Raw genomic sequence first — 23,144 nt, 5'->3', positions numbered from 1 at the left:
TAAAATACTAATTTACTTGTGTAACAAATGATAACTGAGAAAATTAATATCAAGTTAAAGATATGTCATAAAATAAGAGATCATAAATTCACTAAAAAAATGAGTTTTACGATTACTCTTATGTGAGATCTGTTTCTACCTCATTAGAATTATGTGCTATTGGACAACAGGTCTGGATAACTATGCATCCAGAAAACAATCGAATGCCATCATAAAAATCACTCTGAAAGAGTGCAAAAATGTAAGACAGCTTTCCAGGCACTTACCTCAAAATACGGTTTCAGATTCACAAATTAAGCACTGGTGAGCTTGGCCTGTGTAAAATGAACTACCTGGCGCAAACTTTCAGAGCAGAGGTTCGTGTGCCACAGCCCCCTCTGGCAGTCTGGGGGAGCCTGCTGGACTTCTTGCAGAATGTTTTAAAAAACATACTTGTGACACACGGGGTTACAAAGGAAGCTAATTCAATGAATTATGGTTATCAAATGTATTTGTGACATGTGGTAGAAGAATAAGACTTATTGATTTAGATAACACGGTCTAGTGGCATATTCTAATAACTCATAATTTCAAAAAGATGAATATAAATAATATTTCGAGATCTGTGGAACAACTAATGCGATATAAAAATATCTGTGATTTCTATGGGTGACAACATCACAGGCAATGCAAATACTACTGTGATTTGTCCCCTACACAATGGTAGGAAATTAAATTTCTGTTAAAGGTAGTGAAAATAAAAACAGTTTTTTTCTCATTCAATTTCATAGGCCCCCTGACATTTGCACTTTTGCTATCCTATACATAGTAAATCAAGGAGAATGTAGTTTGGCTTCCTTGAATCAAAATTTAGATTGAATTACATAGCTCTATTTCTTTAATTAAGAGGAAAATCCACTAGGACAGATCTTACCTGAATTATCTCTGGAGCTACTTGCAAGGAAGGCAGGTATTCTTGTTGAAGATACTGAACACATTCTGGGCCCTGAAAATTAAATTGGAACAACATATGTATACTTTAAACACAAAATGGTATTGTGATTAAGAACACGGACTCGGGAGCCAGACTGCTTTGGTTTGAATCCTGGCTCTGGCAAATTTCTAGTAACTTGTGCAAGTTATTTAACCTCTCTGAGCCTCAGTTTCCCCACCTGAAAAATGGAGTTATTGTGAGGCTTGGATGAGTTAAGAAACGTAAAGCTGTTAGAATAGCACTTCGCACTGAGGACACGTTCACATTACTTAGTGCTAGTTATGCAGTGCTAAAGATTAAACAAATACTCTTCTAAATGCAGGAAGTCACAACGCCAAAGCCTGGTTCCATGCACTGAAAGGAGAAAGCAAAGAGAGGGGCTTCTGGTTCAATCTACCATTGGGTGGACTATAGGGTGTCTATGGGTGTGCAAGGGGAAGCCTGTGGGTAGTGCCAGGATAATGAACATCTTTAGAAACTAAAATATAAGCAAGAAAGAACAAAATCCTATGTCGGGAGATAACAGCAATAAAAGTACACCCCTCCCCCTTCCAGTTCAATAAACTAGGAAACAGGAATTTAGTAGCCAGGTAAGGAAACCAATACCCAGAAAGATAGGGTGATCTGGCTAAGTTGCTGTTAATTAAGTCTGTACTAAGTAAAAAGCAGGTCACCTGACTTCTAAAACCATTGCTCTTCATTGCCAACTGCTGGTACTGCTAGATGCTAAAATTCTAATAGTTTTCTGGGTTTTTAAGGGTAAACTTGGTAGAGGGAAGGGAGAATTCCACAAACTAACCCCTAAGCCCTACACCTTCTCAACAGCTACAAAGGAACTTAAGATACAATTTGAAAACGGTTTTCCTATAGCAATTTGTTTCTGAGACGGTGGCCTCGACCAAATGCAATAAATCCAATACTTAAAAAAAAAAAAAAAGAAAGAAAAACAAAAAACCCAGCTAATTTCACTTTCAAACTTGAATCTGACTTAAAGGCTTTAATATGTTAATGACTCCAATCTAGTCCAACTGAAAGTAACAGTTATCAAAATGAAATCAATCCAACTCTCCTCAATGTACTTCCCCCTGCATTAATATCTCACCTTTTTCTTTAGTCTACTCTCCTTATACTTACTGCCCATTCACTGCTCATCATTGCATATAACCCCACTGTTACCACTTAAAAATGGAGTATACTTTTTTATTTTAATGAGGAAAAGTAAACTTAGACCTCAAGAGGAAGTCAGTCAGGTAGATAAATGAGAAAACAGAACAAGGAAGCAAAACGTTTTCTAATATGTTCCATTTGATTCAATTCTCTGTGTGTCTAAATAACAGCTCTAAGGACAAGATAAATACTTCTGCATTGTAAACATCATTCTTACTGTTTGTTATTCCTCATCCTCCTTGACTCTCTAGCATCCAACAATGTCAACTAGTCTCCTCTTTCATGACTCTCTTCCCTTAACTTTCATTCCTTTGGTTCTACTTCTAGCTTTCTCTTGACTCTTGCTTTAGCCAAAGTTCTTTCTATCCTGGTCTTAGAAAGTCTCATTCATTCCTACTACTTCATCTTAGCAAACTACAACCTGAGGACTCCAAAATCAGTATTTAGTTCTAACTGCTCTAGACCCGTATATCGAAGTGCCCTGTGAACATTTTTTCCACTTAGCTCTCCTAAATTCAACCCCACTGACTACTGACTTACCAACTTTTCACATGTAACACACACCTAGTTCTGTTTTGGTTTTTAGCTATTCTACCTCCATGCTTTAGCTAAACGGGATAACACTATTTTCTACCAAGTCTACCATGTGACATCTGATCTGTCTTCATACACCCACCGCATAACTTTGCCCAGAGTGCCAGCTCCTCCTGGTCAGCCCGATGAATGTACATTTGTTTCAAGGTCTATCAGAAAAACAGAAAAATACCCCCTCTTTTCAATGGCTGTCTTAGACTGCCCTCATAGGCAAAGCTGCTCATTCATCTTTAGTCCCACCATGTTACATTTAATACAAATGTATTAGTTTAATATACCTCTGTTAAAGTACTTACTTAATCCATCCAATTGAGTTTTTAGGTACTGGTCTCCCCTGATTCTAAGCTCCACAAATATTGGGGCACTTTTTATTCATCTTTATACAGGTCTCCTGCAGCCCCAAAACACATACCCCTCACCCTAGCACATAGAGAAAATGTTTGATTGAAAACCCTTCAAATCTCTCTTGGAATCAAAAATTCAAGTTCAAACGAAGAGGGGGCTATATGGAGACTGTGAACAAGACGTCATGCTTTTATTTTAGGCAACTGAGGGAAGACTCATTAGATGACTGCAACTATGTGGGGATGCTAGTCCTGTGTTGGCATCCTAGCTTTGTGAAGTTGGAGACAGAAATTTTTGTTTAAAAAAAAAAAAAAAGCTACCTGATTTTCAAATATTGGCAGTCAACTCATTATTATTTAAAATACTGTATAAAGCAAACAACACACCAGATAGATTCAGCCCAGAATCACTTATAATTTATACAAATGGTTAAACTGACAAGGACAGTACAACATTCTGAAGTAGTAAAGTGTTCTAACCAATCTGTAATACTAAGAAGTTGGACAAATCTGTGAAGAACCACGAGGTAGTGAAATCTAGATCGTGAAATTCTGGTTAAAATTTTTCTCACTCTTTGTCAAACCAAACAAACATACATTTTAACCTTCCTGTTACCCCAAACATGAAAGACAATAAAGGATACTACTATTTTCATTCAACCCACCCCTCACATCCAAAAAAGTCAGAACTGAAGTTAACTTTTATAAAAGATATAGCTTTCAAGAACAAGACATACTCAAAACTACAACAAATAAGGGACTTCCCTGGTGGCGCAGTGGTTAAGAATCCGGCTGCTAATGCAGGGGACACGGGTTTGAGACCGGGTCTAGGAAGATCCCACATGCTGCAGAACAACAAAGCCCGTGTGCCACAACTACTGAAGCCCATGCACCTAGAGCCTGTGCTCCACAACAAGAGAAGCCACCGCAATGAGAAGCCCACCAAAATAAATAAATAAATAAATAAATTAAGAAAAAAAACCTTTAACAATAAGCATGTGAGCTGAAAACGAAGGGGCAGGGAGTACAAAGCTTACCCGTTTGAGATGAATTGTTTTCAGCGTCACTGCACACTCAGATAAAGCCTGTGAGAAACAAGTTTAAGAATTTTAATATAGTCAATTCTTGGTTACTGTTACAACTTTTCTTTTTAGTTCCCTGGCCACTGCTCATTAACATTTACCTCCAAAGAAGGGATGGAATGATTTCCTGGGTGGCTCAGTGGTTAAGTATCCACCTGCCAATACAGGGGACATGGGTTCAATCCCTGGTCCAGGAAGATCCCACATGCCACGGAGCAACTAAGCCTATATGCCACAACTACTGAGCGTGCGCTCTAGAGCCCGCAAGCTGCAACTACAGAGCCAGTGTGCCACAACTACTGAAGCTTGCACGCCTAGAGCCCGTGCTCTGCAATGAGAAGCCACCACAATAAGAAGCCCATGCACTGCAACAAAGAGTAGCCCCCGCTCGCCTCAACTAGAGAAAGCCTGTGTGCAGCAACAAAGACCCAATGCAGCCAAAAATAAATTTAAAAAATAAATAAATTTACAAAAAAAAAAGTGATGGAGAAAGGAAAGGTAACAGGCAGGCAGATGGAACAAATGGGTTAGACAGAAAATTTTAAAAATAGAAAAGTACAAAAATGCTGTCGTAATGCAGTACATGATAATTAAGAAATCTAGCTTTTACTAGGTCCTGGGTAAGTGAGTAAAAGGCAACTACTTGACATTAAGCATTCTGAAGATGAGATATGGGGAAACTATCAAATGAGGAAGAGAAAGTTACTCTTAATAATTAGGAAAAAAACCATTAAGCCAAGTTTTAGAATGAAAGTAGAGGCAGGAAACTAATAACTCAATCAAGCTTTAAAAAATGTTTGTATCATGTACCCTTTCATGGTCCTAGAAAGAGTCTTGGCTGTTAAAGTTGGAGGAGTTGGATTTTATACATTCAACTTTAACATCAAGATTTAGTTAAGAATCAAAAGGTCCAAAAGGTATCAATTTTTAAAAAATGAATTCTAATTTGAAATTTTTTTTGTTTTAAAAAGGCATTGAAATCTAATATAACCAACCTGGCATTAAAATAGAAATTGTGAGTTAGAACACATGAGATGTACATAAAGTAAACAGAGACTCCTAGGTGCTTACCAATACTGTTTGTGCATCTGCCAGGTCAAAGGTTTGTTTTAAAGGTGCTAAGAAACATGCGGGAACAATGTGCTTATAAACAAAATCAGCAAATCCCACTGGTCCGTCTTTACCTCCTGTCAAGAGAATTCAGATTTTCATCTTGTATAAAAAGAAAGTCATTTAATTTATCACTGGTGAAAATCAACTCCCAGCTCCTGTCTATGTTAGGGCCAGGATCCCATTTCATCTCTCTTGTCTTAGGAAACAGGTTGGGGAATGAAGTTTTTTTTTTTTCTAAATCATCTTACCCCAGAGTTCTACCAACTTGGAAAGGATGATAAAACACGTTTTCTGGGCAATTGGATCTGGATATTCGACTGCTCCTTGAATAACAGTTACCAACACTCGTTCTACATTCTCTGCACCTGAAAAGAAAAAAAAACTGAGTTCAATCTCATAAAGAACTAGAAAAGCAACCTGAAGCTCTCACTTCATATATAGTAACATAACAAAAACAATTACAGAGTTGCTAAGATCCTCAGTTTTTATTAACGTGGCTTCTAAATTTTAAGCATAAAACATTGAAAAATTACTATTCCCTTATTATCTTGCCCTCTGGATTTCCATATAGCAAAATATTCTATGTTGATCTATATAGTCTCATTTATTTTAAATTTCAAAACAGCAAAGTGGCCAGTAAGATTTAATTGTCAGGTCAATTCTGGCAAGTAGCTATCACACTATTTATACTAAGAAGGAACCAATTAATACAGCTTTAGGCACGCATGGATCATTCTCTGGAATAGACCACATACTAGAACACAAAACAAGCCTCAACAAATTTAAGAGGATAGAAATTATTTCAAGCATCTTTTCTGACCACAATGGCATGAAACTAGAAATCAACCACAGAAGAAAAACAAAAAAAACTCCAACTACATGCAGACTAAACAACACGCTACTAAAAAAAAAGGAGGAAATCAAAAAATACCAAAATGCTAATGAAAACACAACCATATGAAAATCTATAGAATGCAGCAAAAGCAGGCATAGGAGGGAAGTTTATAGAGATTCAGGCCTTCCTCAAAAAACAACTTAACCTACCAGCTAAAAGAATTAGAAAAAGAACACGCAAAATCTGAAGTCAACAGAAGGAAGGAAATAAAGATCAGAGAGGAACTAAACAGAGATTTTAAAAAAAACAGAAAAAGTCAATAAAACCAAGAGCTGGGGGACTTCCCTGGTGGCACAGTGGTTAAGAAACCGCCTGCCAATGCAGGGGACATGGGTTCAATCCCTAGTCTAGGAAGATCCCACATACTGCAGAGCAACAAAGCCTGTGCACCACAACTACTGAGCCTGTGCTCTAGAGCCTGTGAGCCACAACTACTGAGCCCGTGGGCCACAACTACTAAAGCCTGTGTGCCCTAGAGCCTGTGCGCTGCAACTACTGAGCCCATGCACTCTAGGGCACACATGCTGCAACTACTGAAGCCCGTGTGCCTAGAGCCCTTGCTCCGCAAGAGAAGCCACTGCAATGAGAAGCTCGTGTACTACAACGAAGAGTAGCCCCCACTCACCACAACTAGAGAAAGCCTGTGCGCAGCAACGAAGCAGCCAAAAAAAAAAAAAAAAAAAGCGCTTCATTTAAATAAATGAATAAACAAGTAAGTAAATCATAGCAATATTTTCTTAGATCAGTCTCCCAAGGCAAAAGAAATAAAAGCAAAAATAAACAAATAACAAATGGGACCTAGTCAAACTTATAAGCTTTTGCACCGCAAAGGAAACCATAAATGAAATGAAAAGACAACCTATGGACTGGAAGAAAATATTTGCAAGTGATGAGACCGACAAGGGCTTAATTTCCAAAATATACAAATAGCTCATACTACTCAATAACAACAACAAAAAAGCCAACCCTGTCAAAAAACGGGCAGAAAACCTAAATAGACATTTCTCCAAAGACAAACAGATGGCCAACATGCACATTGAAAGATGCTCAACATTGCTAATTATTAGAGAAATGCAAATCAAAACTACGATGAGGTATCACCTCACACTGGTCAGAATGGCCCTCATCAAAAAGTATCCAAATAATAAATGCTGGAGAGGGTGTAGAGAAAAGGGAACCCTCCTACACTGTTGGTGGGAATGTAGATTGGTGCACCCGCTATGGAGGACAGTTCCTTAAAAAACTGGCGGTTCCTTAAAAAAACTAAAAGTGGAGTTACCATATGATCCAGCAATCCCACTCCTGGGTGTATACCCGGAAAACATGCAAACTCTAATTAGAAAAGATACATGCACACCAATGTTCACAGCAGCACTATTTACAACAGCTGAAACATGGAAGCAACCTAAATGTCCATCAGCAAATGAATGGATAAAGAAGACGTGGGGTATATATACAATGGAATATTACTCAGCTATAAAAAAGAATGAAATATTTCAATTTGCAGCAACATGGATGGACCTAGAAATTATCATACTAAGTGAAGTAAGTCAGACAGAGAAAGACAAATATTGTATGATATCATTTAGACGTGGAATCTAAAACATGACACAAGTGAACTTATTTATAAAACAGAAACAGACTCACAGACATAGAAAACAAACTTATGGTTTCAAAGGGGAAGGTAGGGAGGGATAAATTAGGAGTATGAGATTAACACATACACACTACTATATATAAAACAGATAAACAACAAGGATTTACTTATAACACAGGGAACTGTATTCAATATGCTGTAATAACCTATAATGGAAAAGAATCTGAAAAAGGATATGTATATACGTGTATAACTGAATCACTTCACTGTATACCTGAAACTAACACAACATTGTAAATCAACTTAAAAAAAAAAAAAAGGAATACTGCTTTAGGAAAATGGGAACTGAATACAAGTTAATTTTAAGGTCCTCTATGTGAAAATGATTCCCACCCTGATGGTAATAAAATGTCATCTTTGGGGCCAACATATAACTACTTCAAAAGTTTAGTGTTTACTCCAACTAGCTCTTGCTCATATAGATATACAACTGTGACAAGTACTTAGACGATTTAGGCACTGCATGCATCCCCACCTTGATTTGCTATGACTTCGCTCATTCCACTGCCTGTGACTGTTTGCAGGAAAGCAAAGTAACTCCTGCGCAACATCTGCTTCTCTAAAGCAGCAGACTGGTCGTTTTCTTCTGCTGGTCGGAGCAAAACTTCAAAAATTGCATGAAGAAGAGGCATAAACATTTGTTGTAAAAATGGGGATACCTGTATCTGAAGAGATGAAGCAACTATTACTATTTCAGAAATAAGAAAATTAGTAATACGAAACTTAGAAAAAACATGTTTTACATAAAGCCTTTTTCTAGAGATTCTAGTTAGGACACATATTTACATAATTCGGTTAGCAAATATCAATGTTAAGACAAAAATCTATAGAGCATAACAGTATTGAAAGCCTCAAGATTGTTAAGTTAAACCCATTTCCTGCAGTTCAAGATTCAGGTTCAAATAACATGGAGTCAGACATATTTCACAATCAAATATTGCCATGGATTATTTTCAAATTTAAATTCTCAATAAATGAATTCTACTGCTAAATTATAAATGAATTTATATGATTGACTCTCAGGCTTTACATGCCCTTGAGCAAATTGCTTGACTTCTGTGTCTCAGTCTCTTCATCCTTAAAACAACAATACTTAACTTCTAGGGTTGTTACAAAGATCAAATGAATGTATAAGAAAATGCTCTGAACAGATTTTGAACACAGAAAACACTATGTAAGTGTTAGTAATTTTTATTAGCCAACTTATGCTTAGGTTACATCTCCTTGTACATAAAACTGACACTGAATTATTTTTAAACTACTTGGGCACCCAAATTACAGGGCTTAAAATTTATTCTTTAGGCATTTATTATTTAATGCTGTTTTATTTGCTTTTCTAAAATACCAGACTAATAGCTTTCTTCTGCTGCATAGAACAGAAAAGGTCTGTTCTTATTAAAACATCTTTTAAGCATTTCCTATGTGTCAGGCAGTGTTGCAGACATTGGGGATGATAAAAATACCTATGATCCATGCCCCCAAGAAACTCATTAAAAAAAAAAAAAAAAGCAAGGGTCAAATGCTAAAATATACCTAAAGATGAATACATCTAATCTTGAAGTCAGGAGATCTTAAAGTCAGGAAATTCTCTGAGCTCTGAAGGTTTGTGGTACCTTAAATTTGGCTGTAATCTGGTTGATAAGAGGAATGAATTCCTGGAGGTCTTTTGCTTCACAATCTTTGAGCATGTGTTCTGAAGCAGATGGAATGAACGGAAGGACTTCTTCCTCCAGGCAAATAATCATGCGATGAAGGAACGTGCGAACCCCACTTCTGAGAATATCCTTTTGTAAGGGACAACTGAGGGCTGGCAAGAACGTCTGTAAACAGTCCAGATAAACTTCGGAACAGCCACACTGTTTCACAGTCTGCTTGTTGCTGAAAGCTTTGCTGGTTCGGCTATATAAACAATTATCAGGTAACTAGTTTTAAGTTTATTCTTCAAATGTTTTATGGAGTAGTCAAAAACAACACACAACAAATTACAAAACTGACAAAACAAAGAAGCCATTTCTTTATTTTCCATGTCACAGCTACGTCTATCTTTAGCTGATATGGTTATTTGTAAACTATTGCTTCCAGTTACCATTCCAGAAAGAGCTCAAGTTAAAATTAAATGAATGAATGAAATGTAATTAATACAATCTCTCAAATGTGAGTCCACCTAAATGTTTTACTAAAATCCTGCTGACAACTTATGCAGAAAAGAGAAAAAAAATCTATTTATTATGAATAGGCTATACTACACAATCTGTAAACTACCAATTTATATTTAAAACCATCTTAGAATCAAGTTATTTATACAACATCTTTAACATAAGCTTTTGCACTAAAGTCTTCTGCAGAGCAATTTCTCTGTGTAGCTTCTAATTAGCAATCACTATAACTTTCATGCTGTTATTATTTGCCAATACACAGAGAGAAAGAAAGGGCAGCTTGGGTGGTCTTCAGGACACAATGTAACAACTAAAAAGAAGCCTCAGCACCTTCTCTTTAAGGTTCCAAAACTGATCCCCTTATGTCATTGGTATATAAACACTTAGACTAATCTCCTTAAATACGTAATCAATTTATAACAAAGAAATCAGAGGAGTTAAGGATTTAGATAACTGTCAAGTCAGAAATGCAGAATGTTACATGACCTAATTCCTTCTTCAGTTAAATCTAATTCAATGAATTTAGAAAAGAAACAATTTAGACAATTCTCTGGACAATCTAGTTTTGGAAACATAGATATGCATGCCCAATTAGAAAAATCCAAGCAAATGATTCTGTGTATGTTGAAAAAATCACTTCACAAATTTAAATGCAATCACTCACCTGGCAAATCCAACAGCGTGGTTGAGACAGTCTGCAAGAGATGCCTGCCTTTCTTCGTCCTGCGCCAGCATCAATTTTTCTAACAGAATTTTAAACTTCTCCATGAGTGGAGTCAACAGATTCCTCATTAATGCCTGCTTCCGTTCTGCTGGGTACTCACTATTAACAATCAGCACTCCAGCTGTCTCATAAATAAACAATTGATCATCGCTGCTCAACAAAGACTGGTAACCATTCTCCTAAAATGAAATTTAGTCTTATTGAAGTTTTTCTTTGTTCAGTTCCTCTCATTTAAATGAGAATAAGTACAAGAGGGACAGGAGATTTAATCTATCACATCAACTCATTATTAAAAAGAAGACTGAGTACTTATAAAATTTTTCCCAGGATCATATAATGGAAAACAAGTGGAATTAGAGGTCAAAAGATCATGGGTCTAATTCTACCCCTAACAAGACTTCATAAATGGTCATATAATGTAACTGTTAGTTTTCTAACTTGTATTCTTTTGTAAAACCTATTTATTATTAGGAGGCTAACAATCAGGTATACAACGTGCTTTGAATGTTAGGAAAAAGGCCACACAAGTTAATACTTTCAAGAGTGTTTAAGAGTTAAATAACAATAAACACCACACAATAAACACACACATACACAACAGTTGTTACTTTAGAACATCTGAAAATAAGACTGCAAGTGAAAAAAAAAGATCTCATTCAAGCATAAGCAAACATCTATATATTGATCCATTTTTATTAATGAGTTTGTTATTTTTTAATTAAGTTATTTATTTTTATTTATTTTTTTTGCGGTACACGGGCCTTTCACCGTTGTGGCCTCTCCCGTTGCGGAGCACAGGCTCCGGATGTGCAGGCTCAGCGGCCATGGCTCACGGGCCCAGCCGCTCCACGGCCTGTGGGATCTTCCCGGACCAGGGCATGAACCCGTGTCCCCTGCATCGGCAGGCGGACTCCCAACCACTGCGCCACCAGGGAAGCCCGAGTTTGTTATTTTTCACATTTATGCAGTCTGAGAGGCCAGGAGGAGGGGGAAAATATCAGAGGCCCCTCTAGCTCTAACATTAAAGCTCCCTGTTAAGAAATTATTTAAAAGCCTAGTCTTAAAACAGATAAATTATGTGGCAGTCTTATTATTAAAAAAAAAAGACCTCATCTTTTAAAAGAGAATGTCCCTATTTATTTATTTATTTTTGCGTATGCGGGCCTCTCATTGTTGTGGCCTCTCCTGTTGTGGAGCACAGGCTCCGGACGTGCAGGGTCAGCAGCCATGGCTCACAGGCCCAGCTGCTCCATGGCATGTGGGATCCTGCCGGACCCGGGGCACGAACCCGTGTCCCCTGCATCGGCAGGTGGACTCTCAACCACCGCGCCACCAGGGAAGCCCCCTATTTATTTTTTATATAAATTTATTTATTTAGGCTGCACTGGGTCTTAGTTGTGGCACACGGGATCTTTTAGTTGTGGCATGCGGACTTGTAGTTGCAGCTTGCGGGCTCTTAGATGCGGCATGTGGACTCTTAGTTGCAGCATGCATGCAGGATCTAGTTCCCCAACCAGGGATTGAACCTGGGCCCCCTGCAATGGGAGTGTGGAGTCTTACGTACTGGACCACCAGGGGAAGTCCCATGAAGTATTTTAATACATATGTTTCTTTAATATGTAGGCAAAGATAATTTAACCATATAATGTACTAGTAACCTTTCAAGCAATGAAATTATATACCTTTGTACCCTGAATACTGGTATTTATTTTTTAAAAATCCAAAATATTATTTTATGTTTAACACTTTTCAAGTGGCAGCTCTAGTAATAACTTTCATCAAAATGAAAAAAAAATGTCAAGGTCAGTATTTTGCTTTACACAAAAACATGTATCAGTCAAAATGTGCTTACAAAGTATCTCAACTTAAATCTGTCTAGTGAAATAAACACCGAAATATACAGATCAACCAGCATTTAAATTTTACCCCAAGCCAGAAGTTTCACAGAAAAACTTCAGTCTACCAGTAGCAGTCACTGAGAATGGCTAATGTGATCATAGTACTAAACAGAGAATAATTTAGAAACCGAATTTTCCTTCTCCAAAAAACACTTCACTGGCATTTAACAGTACAGAGAGCAGACCATATCTCACACTGCTAAATCTATCAGTCAAATTTTGATTCCTTTCTATTTCTATTACTATGTTTTGTTTACTGTATCTCAACAGAGTTTTGGTAAACAAAACTAACCCTTGCACACCCTCCATCCACACTTTAAAAAACAAAAACAAAACAAACAAACAAAAACACCCAAAGGCATTAACACTAAAGGCTAAAGGGATATGTAGCCTCAATATTGGGGAAAACTTATCACTCAGAAGGATAGATACTTACAGGTGGAGAAAGTTCTAATAAATCTTGTATTCTATTCAGAATATCCTCAATGAAAGGATTCATTTGTTTACTGAATAAAGGCAAAAAGGAAAACCACAATTACATAAATAACAGTGCTTGGCAAAGTGCGGAAATGCCAAATCCCTCTTTAAGGCAGAACTAAAAAAAAAAGTTCAGTGCTAAGGTAGTCACATGTGATCATTCAGACTAGCTATGATTTTTTTAAACTACAATTTTATAAGCCTAAGAATAAGTAGTTTTCATACCAAAAGTTGGTACTAGTAAAGAACAATATAATATAAAACAGATTAAGTTCAAAATGTATTTCCAAGGAATATCATCTTTAGAATTTCACAGAAGCCACAGAGTTATCTACAGCAGTAAAACTGTTAAGTAACTAATGTCATTAGTGATGACAGGTGTTACATACAAAAATATTCAAACAAATCACTGTTTAATGATGAACAAAGTACCTGGCTAAAGAGAAGGAAGAGAAATCGTAACATCATGATACAAAAAGGAACACCAAAATTTTACAAAAGCCTTAGGATGAAAAGACCAAATCTACCACAGGCTCTTAGAAAATAATTTACATCTTACTTAACAATCTTAAAAACAAGAATTAAACATTATAGATGAAATTTTGTACTTACTTCAGAGATTTGACAAATCTAGAAAACAGGTAAGCAGTTCTGCTCCGTACTTTTGCACTAGAGTGCCGCAGACCCCTGTGATCTAAGAAAGCCATCTAAAGAAACAGAGACACTTTTACTATTTCTGTACTTATTTAAGGCTTTTATTGCTATTGTCATGACACATTTTTGTTCATACCAAATTCTACTTTTTAGCTCTAGAAGGGAAGAACTAGGTACATATAAAAAGTAAGCCTACACTACACACAAACAGGCCCTTGAGTATTTGTTTTAAATAACTGACTAGACACTCCATTTTAAAGGAATGGAGGAGGGGTTAGTGTCAGTGTGTTGAAGAGTTTTTGAGAGCTTCTGGCTCTGGAAAAAGTACTAAAAGAAAGATAGAATACTATCTGCTCATTAGCTGAAACACACGGAAAATAAAAGTTGAGAGTAAAGTGTATACTTACTAGTACACATGGAATGTGTTGAGGTTCAACTGTGAAAAACTTTTCATATCTAACAACAGTTTCGAAGAACTCCAATGTCACAGATGTGTGCTGGTAGGAACTAACTCCTGATGTTACCAACTGGAGCAGGAAAAAGTTAAGAAATCTATCCTTATTTACTGCAACATCAAAATGTCCCAGTATTAACATATATTAAGCTCTAACAATTAAGGAACTCACATTAGCTTATATGAAAACAGAAAATTATGTTCAAAATAAATTATCTTTAGTATACTTACAGTTCGCATCATATCCTGCAAAGCACTAGCTTTTGAAACATCACCTGAGAAGTGAGCACCATGAGATACTGGAAGAGCTTCTGCCAACATATACAGCAATCTTATTGCCACTTCAACTTCCATAAACCTTGTAGTCTGCCAATTCCTACCAAGGTATATAATATGTCAGTGAAATCTGAATATAAACTTTCTATACAACTAGTGATGCACGGGATAAAAAGACACCAACCAAAGCCTCTTTAATTATTAAACAGTCACAGCAATTGTTAATTTTGCCAGGCAACATAATTCATATCACAAAAGTATACAAAACTAATGAAATCCATTTTATTGACATTCCAAAGAGCAGTATTTCCCCCCAAGAATCAAGATAAATCAGAGGCAAGTGCATTGTTTCAGAGATACACATAAGATCTTCATAAGTAACATAAATTAATAAGTCACGTGAATCACTTATGGTAGACCATCATCAGGGAGAAAAGGAAAGAGGTGACTTGTTAGAAACAGCGTAACAAACTTACTGCAGGGTAGAACTAAAAACTCTGCGAACAGAAGCCAGCAGTAACTCGGGTGAAACTTGAGCAAGCCTGTCCAACAATAACTTCAGTTGTTTTCTGTATTCTACAAACATGGCTTCATCTTCACCCTATGATATTTTAAAAATTCCATTAAAAAACATAAAAGATCTTAAAGCACATAAAATGGTGAGTTCTCACTAGTTTTTGTATTTACAAATTTAATACACTTTTATTTTTTCATTAATATTTATTTATGTAGGAAAATGTACTATGCTCAGTAGCCTTTCCCCTCCTGCTCACATATAATTATTTCTGAACACAGCCCTAGACCATGAAAGCCTAGAGCCAGAAATAGCATAGGGAGGATGTTAAAAACAAAAGTCTAACAGGAAAGAGTTATTGAGGGACAATTAAGCAAAGGACAGATAATGCAAGGCTTTGGGGAAAAAACAAAAACAAGAGTCTAAGCCAGGATGGGTTCATGTAGGGCTCTGTGAGAACTCTGGCATCTTATTTATACTCCTTGTATCTCACTGTCCACTTTAAGAACTGCAATAATATCACATGATTGAAGATATTATATGTAATGAGCCTAGCACTTCATAAGTGCATGGTGTGTTGGTGATCATCACCATTATTCTTTTACAGTTAGAAGTTTTTGAATGCCTGAAGTGGGTAACAGAACACGTTAGCACACAACTAGACAGTACACGCCATCACTGAGTTGCTAGAAAGCACCGATGACCCTTGTGATTGATGAGAAGCTGACTCACTGACAACCCCGGACAAGTCTTTAACCAGAATAAGTCCAGAGACAGTTAAGTACCTCATTCCTACTCTCCCACAGACAATTATGATCTGAGGTCCATCAACTGGGCTTCAACTGATCACTCTTACTAAATATAAAGTGAAATATGATCACCAATAATACTGTCAATATTTATGAAGTTCAATGCTACAAAGTGTTTTTAAAAGGGTCATTTTAAAGAGGGACAAAATACAAAAAAATGAAGGATTATGAAAGTTTCCATTAATTTCACCTAAGTAGAGGTCAATATAAACAAGACTAGGGACTTCCCTGGTGGTGCAGTGGTTAAGAATCCACCTGCCAATGCAGGGGACACGGGTTTAAGCCCTGGTCCGGGAAGATCCCACATGCCATGGAGCAACTAAGCCCATGCGCCACAGCTACTGAGCCTGCGCTCTAGAGCTCGTGAACCACAACTACTGAGCCTGTGTGCTGCAACTACTGAAGCCTGCATGCCTAGAGCCTGTGCTCCGCAACAAGAGAAGCCACCGCAACGAGAAGCCCATGCACCGCAAAGAAGAGTAGCCCCCACTTGCCACAACTAGAGAGAAAGCCCGTGAGCAGCAATGAAGACCCAATGCAGTCAAAAAACAAAAACAAAACCCCAAGACTAATTTTTTAAAATAATCAAAACTTGGAATATTAATTTGATGTAAGTAAACAAAATTAAAACTGATTTCTCCTCAATGCAAAATTCTTACCTCATTTTCAAAGTTATATTCTTCATCATAGGTTAATTTTTTCATAACGGCCAACATGATTGCCTAAAATTAAGAACAAAATACCTTTTGTCAGTCTCCTTTAATTTCATATAATTTGAAATTAAGCTACATTTCAAGGCAGACTGCAGATGTAGATTCTATTATTGGTTTAAAAGAAACAAAAAGAAGTCAATTACCTCTACATTAGCTTTTTGCTGATCAGAGAGCACTGTGAGCTGTTGAAAGAAAGCAATCATTTATTAGCTTTCCTAAAGTTATACTTGCTTATCAGAATATTTTTCTGATCAGTTAAGATCTTTTCAAACATGCATACAGCTTTTCTGGAGGGCAGTTTGACAGTACATTTCTATATATGAAATGTACCTAACCTAAGATCTATCAATTTCACTTCTAGTAAGTAACTTGACATGTAGGCAAAGACATGTAGATGAATTTGATTTTAAAAGGCACTTATAAATGTATTCAGCAAAGAAGCAGATTATAGAACAGCAAAGTATGATCTCACTTTGTTTTTCAACAAGGCCAAAAAAGCCTAGAAATCCATTATGAGATACACAGTGGGACTATCAATACAGATACCAATTTTAACTTTCTTCATACCTTTCCACATTGCCTAAAATTTCTTAAAATATGCATGCAGAAACATATTAGGTTTATAACAGAAGCTAAACTCAGTTTGGAAAAAAATTATTTTAAGCTTGACTCAATTCAACTAATTCTATGTAAATATCAATAAAATAGGAATGGCTCTCACCTAATGTCATAATGAGAAATCACTAATTCTTTAAAAGGCTACATGCTATCAATATAATATGGGAGATTCATACCTTCTACATTTTAAGGTCTATTATTGGAAGCAACTCTCTAGGGGGAAACTTTTAATTGTAAAAAAAAATTGTTTATAAGAAATGATGCATATGTAATTAAAATAACGAACCACGGGGACTTCCCTGGTGGTGCAGTGGTTAAGAATCCGCCTGCCAATGAAGGGGACACGGGTGTGAACCCTGGTCCGGGAAGATCCCACATGCCATGGAGCAACTAAGCCCGGGCACCACAACTACTGAGCCTGCGCTCTAGAGCCCGCTCGCCACAACTACTGAGCCCGCATGCTGCAACTACTGAAGCCTGCATGCCTAGAGCCTGGGCTCCACAACAAGAGAAGCCACCAGAATGAGAAGCCCACGCACTGCAATGAAAAGTAGCCCCCGCTCGCCACAACTAACGAAAGCCCGCATGCAGCAACGAAGACCCAATGCAGCCAAAAATAAATAAATTAAATAATTAAATAAAAAAAAAATGAACCATGTTTAACAAAATTTCTACTGTATTTAGAAATAAACAGAGGGGGCTTCCCTGGCGGTCCAGTGGTTAAGACTCTGCGCTCCCAATGCAGGGGGCACGGGTTCAATCCCTGGTCAGGAAACTGAGACCCTACATGCCACACAGCCAAAAAAATAAATAAATAAACATAAACAGATTCATGGAGTTCCCTGGTGGTCTAGTGATTAGGATTTGGCACTTTCACTGCTGGGGCCCAGGTTCAACCCCTGGTCGGGGAACTGAGATCCCGTAAGCCGTGCAAAGCAGCCAAGATTTAAAAAAAGAAAAAGAAATAAACACAGATTCAAAATAAAAAAAACCCCTAAACCTATAACTAATTCTGAAGCTTTTTAGTCTAGTGAATTTTAGACTTTTTAGTCTAGTGAATTTTAGTCTAGTGAATTTCTGGTTTTTGGCTAAGAAGTTTAAAGAAAAAAAAAAGATGAAAATACATTAATAATTAACAGTAAATGTCATTAGAGTGTAGAATTATGAGTATTTTCTTGTTTTCATTTTTCCTGTATTTTCCAATTCTCTATTGCTTTTCTATATTATCTACTGGACAAAAAGATTAAAATAAGGACTTACCTGTTTCAAAATATGAAGATAATCATAACAAAATCCAATAATGTTAGAAGAGATGTCATCATCCTCATGAACTAGGAGCTGCAACATCAGTGCCACCTTTGTTTCAATAGCTTGTAGTGCCTCTTGAGCATTCTTGATATCCCCATTCTTAATTAATTTAGTCCAGCTAACTATCAATGACTGTCCCATTCCATTTACCAGTTTAGAAAATCTGGCCAGGAAGTCAACATCTTCTTCCTATAAATGATCAATACTTCAATTTAAAACCAACCACCTAAGAGGGTAAACTCTAAACTTAGGTATGGGTCAAATACCAATCATAGGAGTCATTTTTATTTTATTTATTTATTTTTTATTTTTGGCTGCATTGGGTCCTCATTGCCACGCACCAGCTTTCTCTAGCTGCAGCGAGCTGGGGCTACTCTTTGTTGCGGTGCGTGGGCTTCTCATTGCAGTGCTCTAGGCACGCGGGCTTCAGCAGTTGTGGCATTGGGGCTCAGTAGTTTTGGCTCATGGGCTCTAGAGCACAGGCTCAGTAGTTGTGGCGCATGGGCTTAGCTGCTCTGCAGCATGTGGGATCTTCCCGGACCACGGTTTGAACCCATGTCCCCTGCATTGGCAGGCGGATTCTTAACCACTGTGCCACCAGGGAAGTCCCAGGAGTCATTTTTAAACTAACACTAGACACTAACAATTCTACCATTTTGACTGGGAAATCTTAAGAATTTGAATTCTTCTACTATTATTATCCATTAGTACTAACTCTTCAAAGCAACTTTTTTTAATGATTATAGTCATGTAGACATTGCCAACTTATAAAAGCTTAAAAAAAGAGATCTGGGCTTCCCTGGTGGTGCAGTGGTTGAGAGTTCGCCTGCCGTTGCAGGGGACACGGGTTCGTGCCCCGATCCGGGAGGATCCCACATGCCGCGGAGCGGCTGGGCCCGTGAGCCATGGCTGCTAAGCCTGCGCGTCTAGAGCCTGTGCTCCGCAACGGGAGAGGCCACAACAGTGAGAGGCCTGCGTACCACAAAAAGAAAAAAAAAAAAAAAAAAAGAGATCTGTGGTTTCAAAACCTTCTCTCTAAACCGCTGAATTTAGTAAATATGCTCTAATAAATTTAATGCTGCCATATTATGCTATGTATAAGAATTCACAACAGCCCTTTCTGATACTATTTAATTTGAACCTCAACTGCACTACAAAGAGATAAAACTGCTATTATAATAATCTGCCTAAGGTCACATCAGCACTAATTCTAGAACTTAAAATTAGGTTATTTTCATTAATTATCCTTATGATGTTTCCTACAGAAAGAGATTTTTACCTTCACCATTTTAAATCTTTTACCAGGGACTAAATAAGACAATTATCAGCAGTGTAAGAAAACACTACTATTTGTCAGCTAGGAAAATACCAGAGGTGTTGTACTCCTGACATATCAACAATACAAAGACTTCTCAGTAATTCTTTACCAATATCACAGGTAAAATTAAAAATAAAAACCTTCAAATTCAGTTTCGAAATTACTAATTTACCACATTCAGCCCTAATTCTGCTGAGGCTAAACTTTAACAGCTCAAATGAATGTGATGAAAATATAACATTTATAATTAAGTCTAATTTAGGTCAAAATGCATTGCCATGCTTCTTAAAGTGTGGTCCATGAATCAGCAGTATCACAGTATCACCTGAGAGTTTGTTAGAAACGCACAATTGTAAGTACCATCCCAGATCTTCAAGTTTAAGTCTGGTATAATCTATTGTTCAAGGCAAATGTTACAGATAACGTTATGGCTTTCTAGATATAATGTTTCATTATTATAAAGTCAAGGAAGTTTCCAGCATTTAAAAACAAAACAAAAAGAAAAAGAAAAGGAAAGCATATTTAAATTACTGCCTATCCTAATTTGTTCTAACATTTTCAAAACCTTATACATAAATTTACTGACCTGGTCAATGCTGAAAAACCCAGCAGACTGTAATACTCGACACAAAGATTCTACTAGTTTCATTTTATCAACAGGATCCATTCCTTTATTTACAATTTCAAATAAACAATCACATGCTTCTTCCCGTAGAACTTCTATTGACATATGACCTAGCAGCATATTTATAAACCTGGCAATGGTGAAATAAAATTGTTACAATATTTTCAAATTCATGAGTTTTACATACTGTATTTTGTAGGTTTATATTTTTAAAATATGGGTTAACTTACCTATCATTGGCTATAAGGGATAAGTCTATCCATGAGACATAAGCCCCAACTACTTCAAGGCACTGACATGTTACTTCTGAATTAGTATACTGATAGTTTTGTAGGATTTGGTACCATGATTCCACCAAGTTTGGAATGCACTGTTCCCTCATGGTATCTTTTATGAGAGTATTCCTACGAGCCTCCTAAAAGACAAAACAAAGTACCATATACACAATTAAAGTAGATTACCTCCCAAAATAATGTTTAACATCTGAATAATAGTCGCACACAGTAATTTCCTCACCACTAAACTTCCAGACTTGTTAACACATTCGCTGCCGCTATTTCCTATTTATCTGCTCTAAAATCATAACCTGTGATTCTAATTCCTCCTTCCATTCTACTCATTTCCTCAGACACAATTTCTTATTAAACACAAACTATAAATAAACATTGCTTAGAAATCTTAACCATGTGATAAAAGATATTTCTCAATATTATACAAATACTTAAAATTACTTAAGAGAATAGCAATTACTTAAATGTTACAAACATATTTGACATACAATGACCTCAAATTATCATACACATTTGAATTAAGCTATTTCCATTGTATTCTTTAAGAAAAAGGAGAAAGTTATATTGGGTAATACAGAAATAGAGAAAGACTAAGGTGATGGGCTATGTGACTAACTGAGAATACAGAAGAACCCAGCACTGATTCATAAGCAATGCTTTTTCCTCACTCGGTGACTATAAAGCAGTAGTAAATATAGGCCACATTTGTCTACAGATTCATAGGAAAAAATCAATTTGTGTATTTCTCTAGAGAAAGTTCTTGCCTGGTTAAAAAAAAAATCTGAATACTCTAATTTCACCCTACACCTGGAAAAAAAACCCAAGTTTAAATTCCTTTGTAAAACAAAATTCAAAACGTTGAGTAAATTTATAAGTATTCTTAATAAAGTTTTATCTCAAAAAAAAACAATAAAAAACTCTTCTTGATCCTTTTATTATACGCCCACCACCTCCTACAATATCTACATTAAAAACTTAAAATTAATAGGAAGTTACTTGCCTCTGATGTATGCACCACATCACGATCCACCAACTCTGAATCAATAGCCATGAGAATTCGGAGGTACAGATCTACTCCCCTTGGATTTAGGTCCACTACTGAGAGAATGTCAAAAAAAAACTTGGGCCATTTAGTGAGATATTCTGTAACAAAAAGCAAGGCGAAGACTTGGGCTGCTTTATTTCGTATAAAGGTCTTCTCTGGTTGGGGATTCAGCATCTGACAAACAGGGAAATAGTTCATAAAATCAAATGTAAATGGAAAAGACTCAAACGTTGTTTTCCTATTTATCATTAATAGGCAAAACTCCACCAAACTTCACTAGGCTCTAGAACAGCTGTGCAACAAATATGCTTGAGAATTACCAAAGTTCTGAGGTGACTAGCCAGATGGAGAACAATCAAATGAACAAAGGTGCTAACCGTTACACCTCTTTCACACTTTCAGAGAAAAGTTTCATGGGCAGAGCGTTAGTAGTTCCTATAATTTTTTCTAAGAAGAAAAAAAATTCAATGATTTTTCTTCTAGCTGCTAGCTCTTTAAGGAAAATAAACATCCTAGCTACACAACTGCTTTAATACGTTAAGATTACCTAAAATTAATGAAAAAGAATGTACTGAATAAAGAACTCTATTGGCTCCTTTGAAAAGGGCTCTTTGTTAAGAGGCTGTCCAGGAGAGCTCACCTTAAGTGTGAACAGAAAAGCCACTCTTGTCAAGTAGTTAAAAACATATTACATTTTAAAACCAAAGTTTCCACCATGTGTCATGGACAGAATGACAGCTTCAATTATCAATATAATTTAAAGTTATTGCTAAGTTTTCATCTACCCATGATCTTCAAAAACAGCACTTTCTAAAAGAGCTACATGATGAAATGGAGGATAAATGAGTGACATTTTTGAGGTGAAGTTGCAAACTCTTGCAAAAATAAAAATTTAAATATCTGACAATTTGAGGCACTAAATGTAAAAACTACTATTTTACCTGAGCTTGAAGCCAAGATATGAGTGTCTCCCTAATCAGTTGTTGTTGAACAGTAGTTAGTTCTGAATATCTGTTCAAAATAGGGAAGAAAAATAACAATGATAATGTTTAGTGTCTGTGGTTTTAAAAAAGTAACGGCCTCTTATAAATTTGAATGAGAAAATTTGTACAGCACTCGACTATCTAAAATTCCCTAAAACAAATTGGTAATATCTCTCATTACTGCTTTAAAGACAAGGGTGGGAGAGGCAGGTGGGGTATCAATACTGATCTTTGTTTTGTGGTTCAGTTCATGTTAAAACAAAATGGCAGCTACACAATTTTTCAGACGAAAATACACCCATGGTCTCAGGTCTGTGGTTTACAGAATAAATCATTAGGCAAACTAAGGATCCCCAGAGCAGCAATTGACTGTTTTTACTTAAATTAGGCAGGGGTTCTAAATGCAAGTGCCCACACTGCCACTCAACTCTAACAGAGAGTCATCGTTCAGAGAAAC

General features: G+C 36.6%; 1 protein-coding gene across 4 annotated transcripts in view; it reads right to left on the bottom strand.

The window, feature by feature from the left end:
- Positions 1 to 23,144, bottom strand: part of XPOT (exportin for tRNA) — a 38,169-nt gene that overhangs the window by 4,671 nt on the left and 10,354 nt on the right. For 2 of the 4 annotated variants that reach the window (XM_082849678.1, XM_082849681.1), the window contains 19 exons: positions 22,646 to 22,715; positions 21,660 to 21,878; positions 20,600 to 20,784; positions 20,331 to 20,499; positions 18,379 to 18,615; positions 16,644 to 16,682; positions 16,447 to 16,509; positions 14,941 to 15,065; positions 14,420 to 14,564; positions 14,142 to 14,261; positions 13,693 to 13,787; positions 13,040 to 13,109; positions 10,646 to 10,884; positions 9,439 to 9,724; positions 8,301 to 8,490; positions 5,522 to 5,638; positions 5,232 to 5,347; positions 4,116 to 4,163; positions 914 to 985 (listed from right to left, as the gene is read on the bottom strand). In XM_082849678.1, coding sequence (XP_082705804.1) covers positions 914 to 985; positions 4,116 to 4,163; positions 5,232 to 5,347; positions 5,522 to 5,638; positions 8,301 to 8,490; positions 9,439 to 9,724; positions 10,646 to 10,884; positions 13,040 to 13,109; positions 13,693 to 13,787; positions 14,142 to 14,261; positions 14,420 to 14,564; positions 14,941 to 15,065; positions 16,447 to 16,509; positions 16,644 to 16,682; positions 18,379 to 18,615; positions 20,331 to 20,499; positions 20,600 to 20,784; positions 21,660 to 21,878; positions 22,646 to 22,715 — 2,605 coding nt within the window. The remainder of the gene's footprint in view (positions 1 to 913; positions 986 to 4,115; positions 4,164 to 5,231; positions 5,348 to 5,521; positions 5,639 to 8,300; positions 8,491 to 9,438; positions 9,725 to 10,645; positions 10,885 to 13,039; positions 13,110 to 13,692; positions 13,788 to 14,141; positions 14,262 to 14,419; positions 14,565 to 14,940; positions 15,066 to 16,446; positions 16,510 to 16,643; positions 16,683 to 18,378; positions 18,616 to 20,330; positions 20,500 to 20,599; positions 20,785 to 21,659; positions 21,879 to 22,645; positions 22,716 to 23,144) is intronic. The other 2 variants (XM_082849680.1, XM_082849679.1) reach the window with 1 other exon arrangement.

Source organism: Leucopleurus acutus (genome assembly GCF_964270905.1).
Source record: "Leucopleurus acutus genome assembly, chromosome: 11".
Classification (NCBI taxonomy): domain Eukaryota; kingdom Metazoa; phylum Chordata; class Mammalia; order Artiodactyla; family Delphinidae; genus Leucopleurus; species Leucopleurus acutus.
This window is presented reverse-complemented; position numbering and strand designations above follow the sequence as displayed.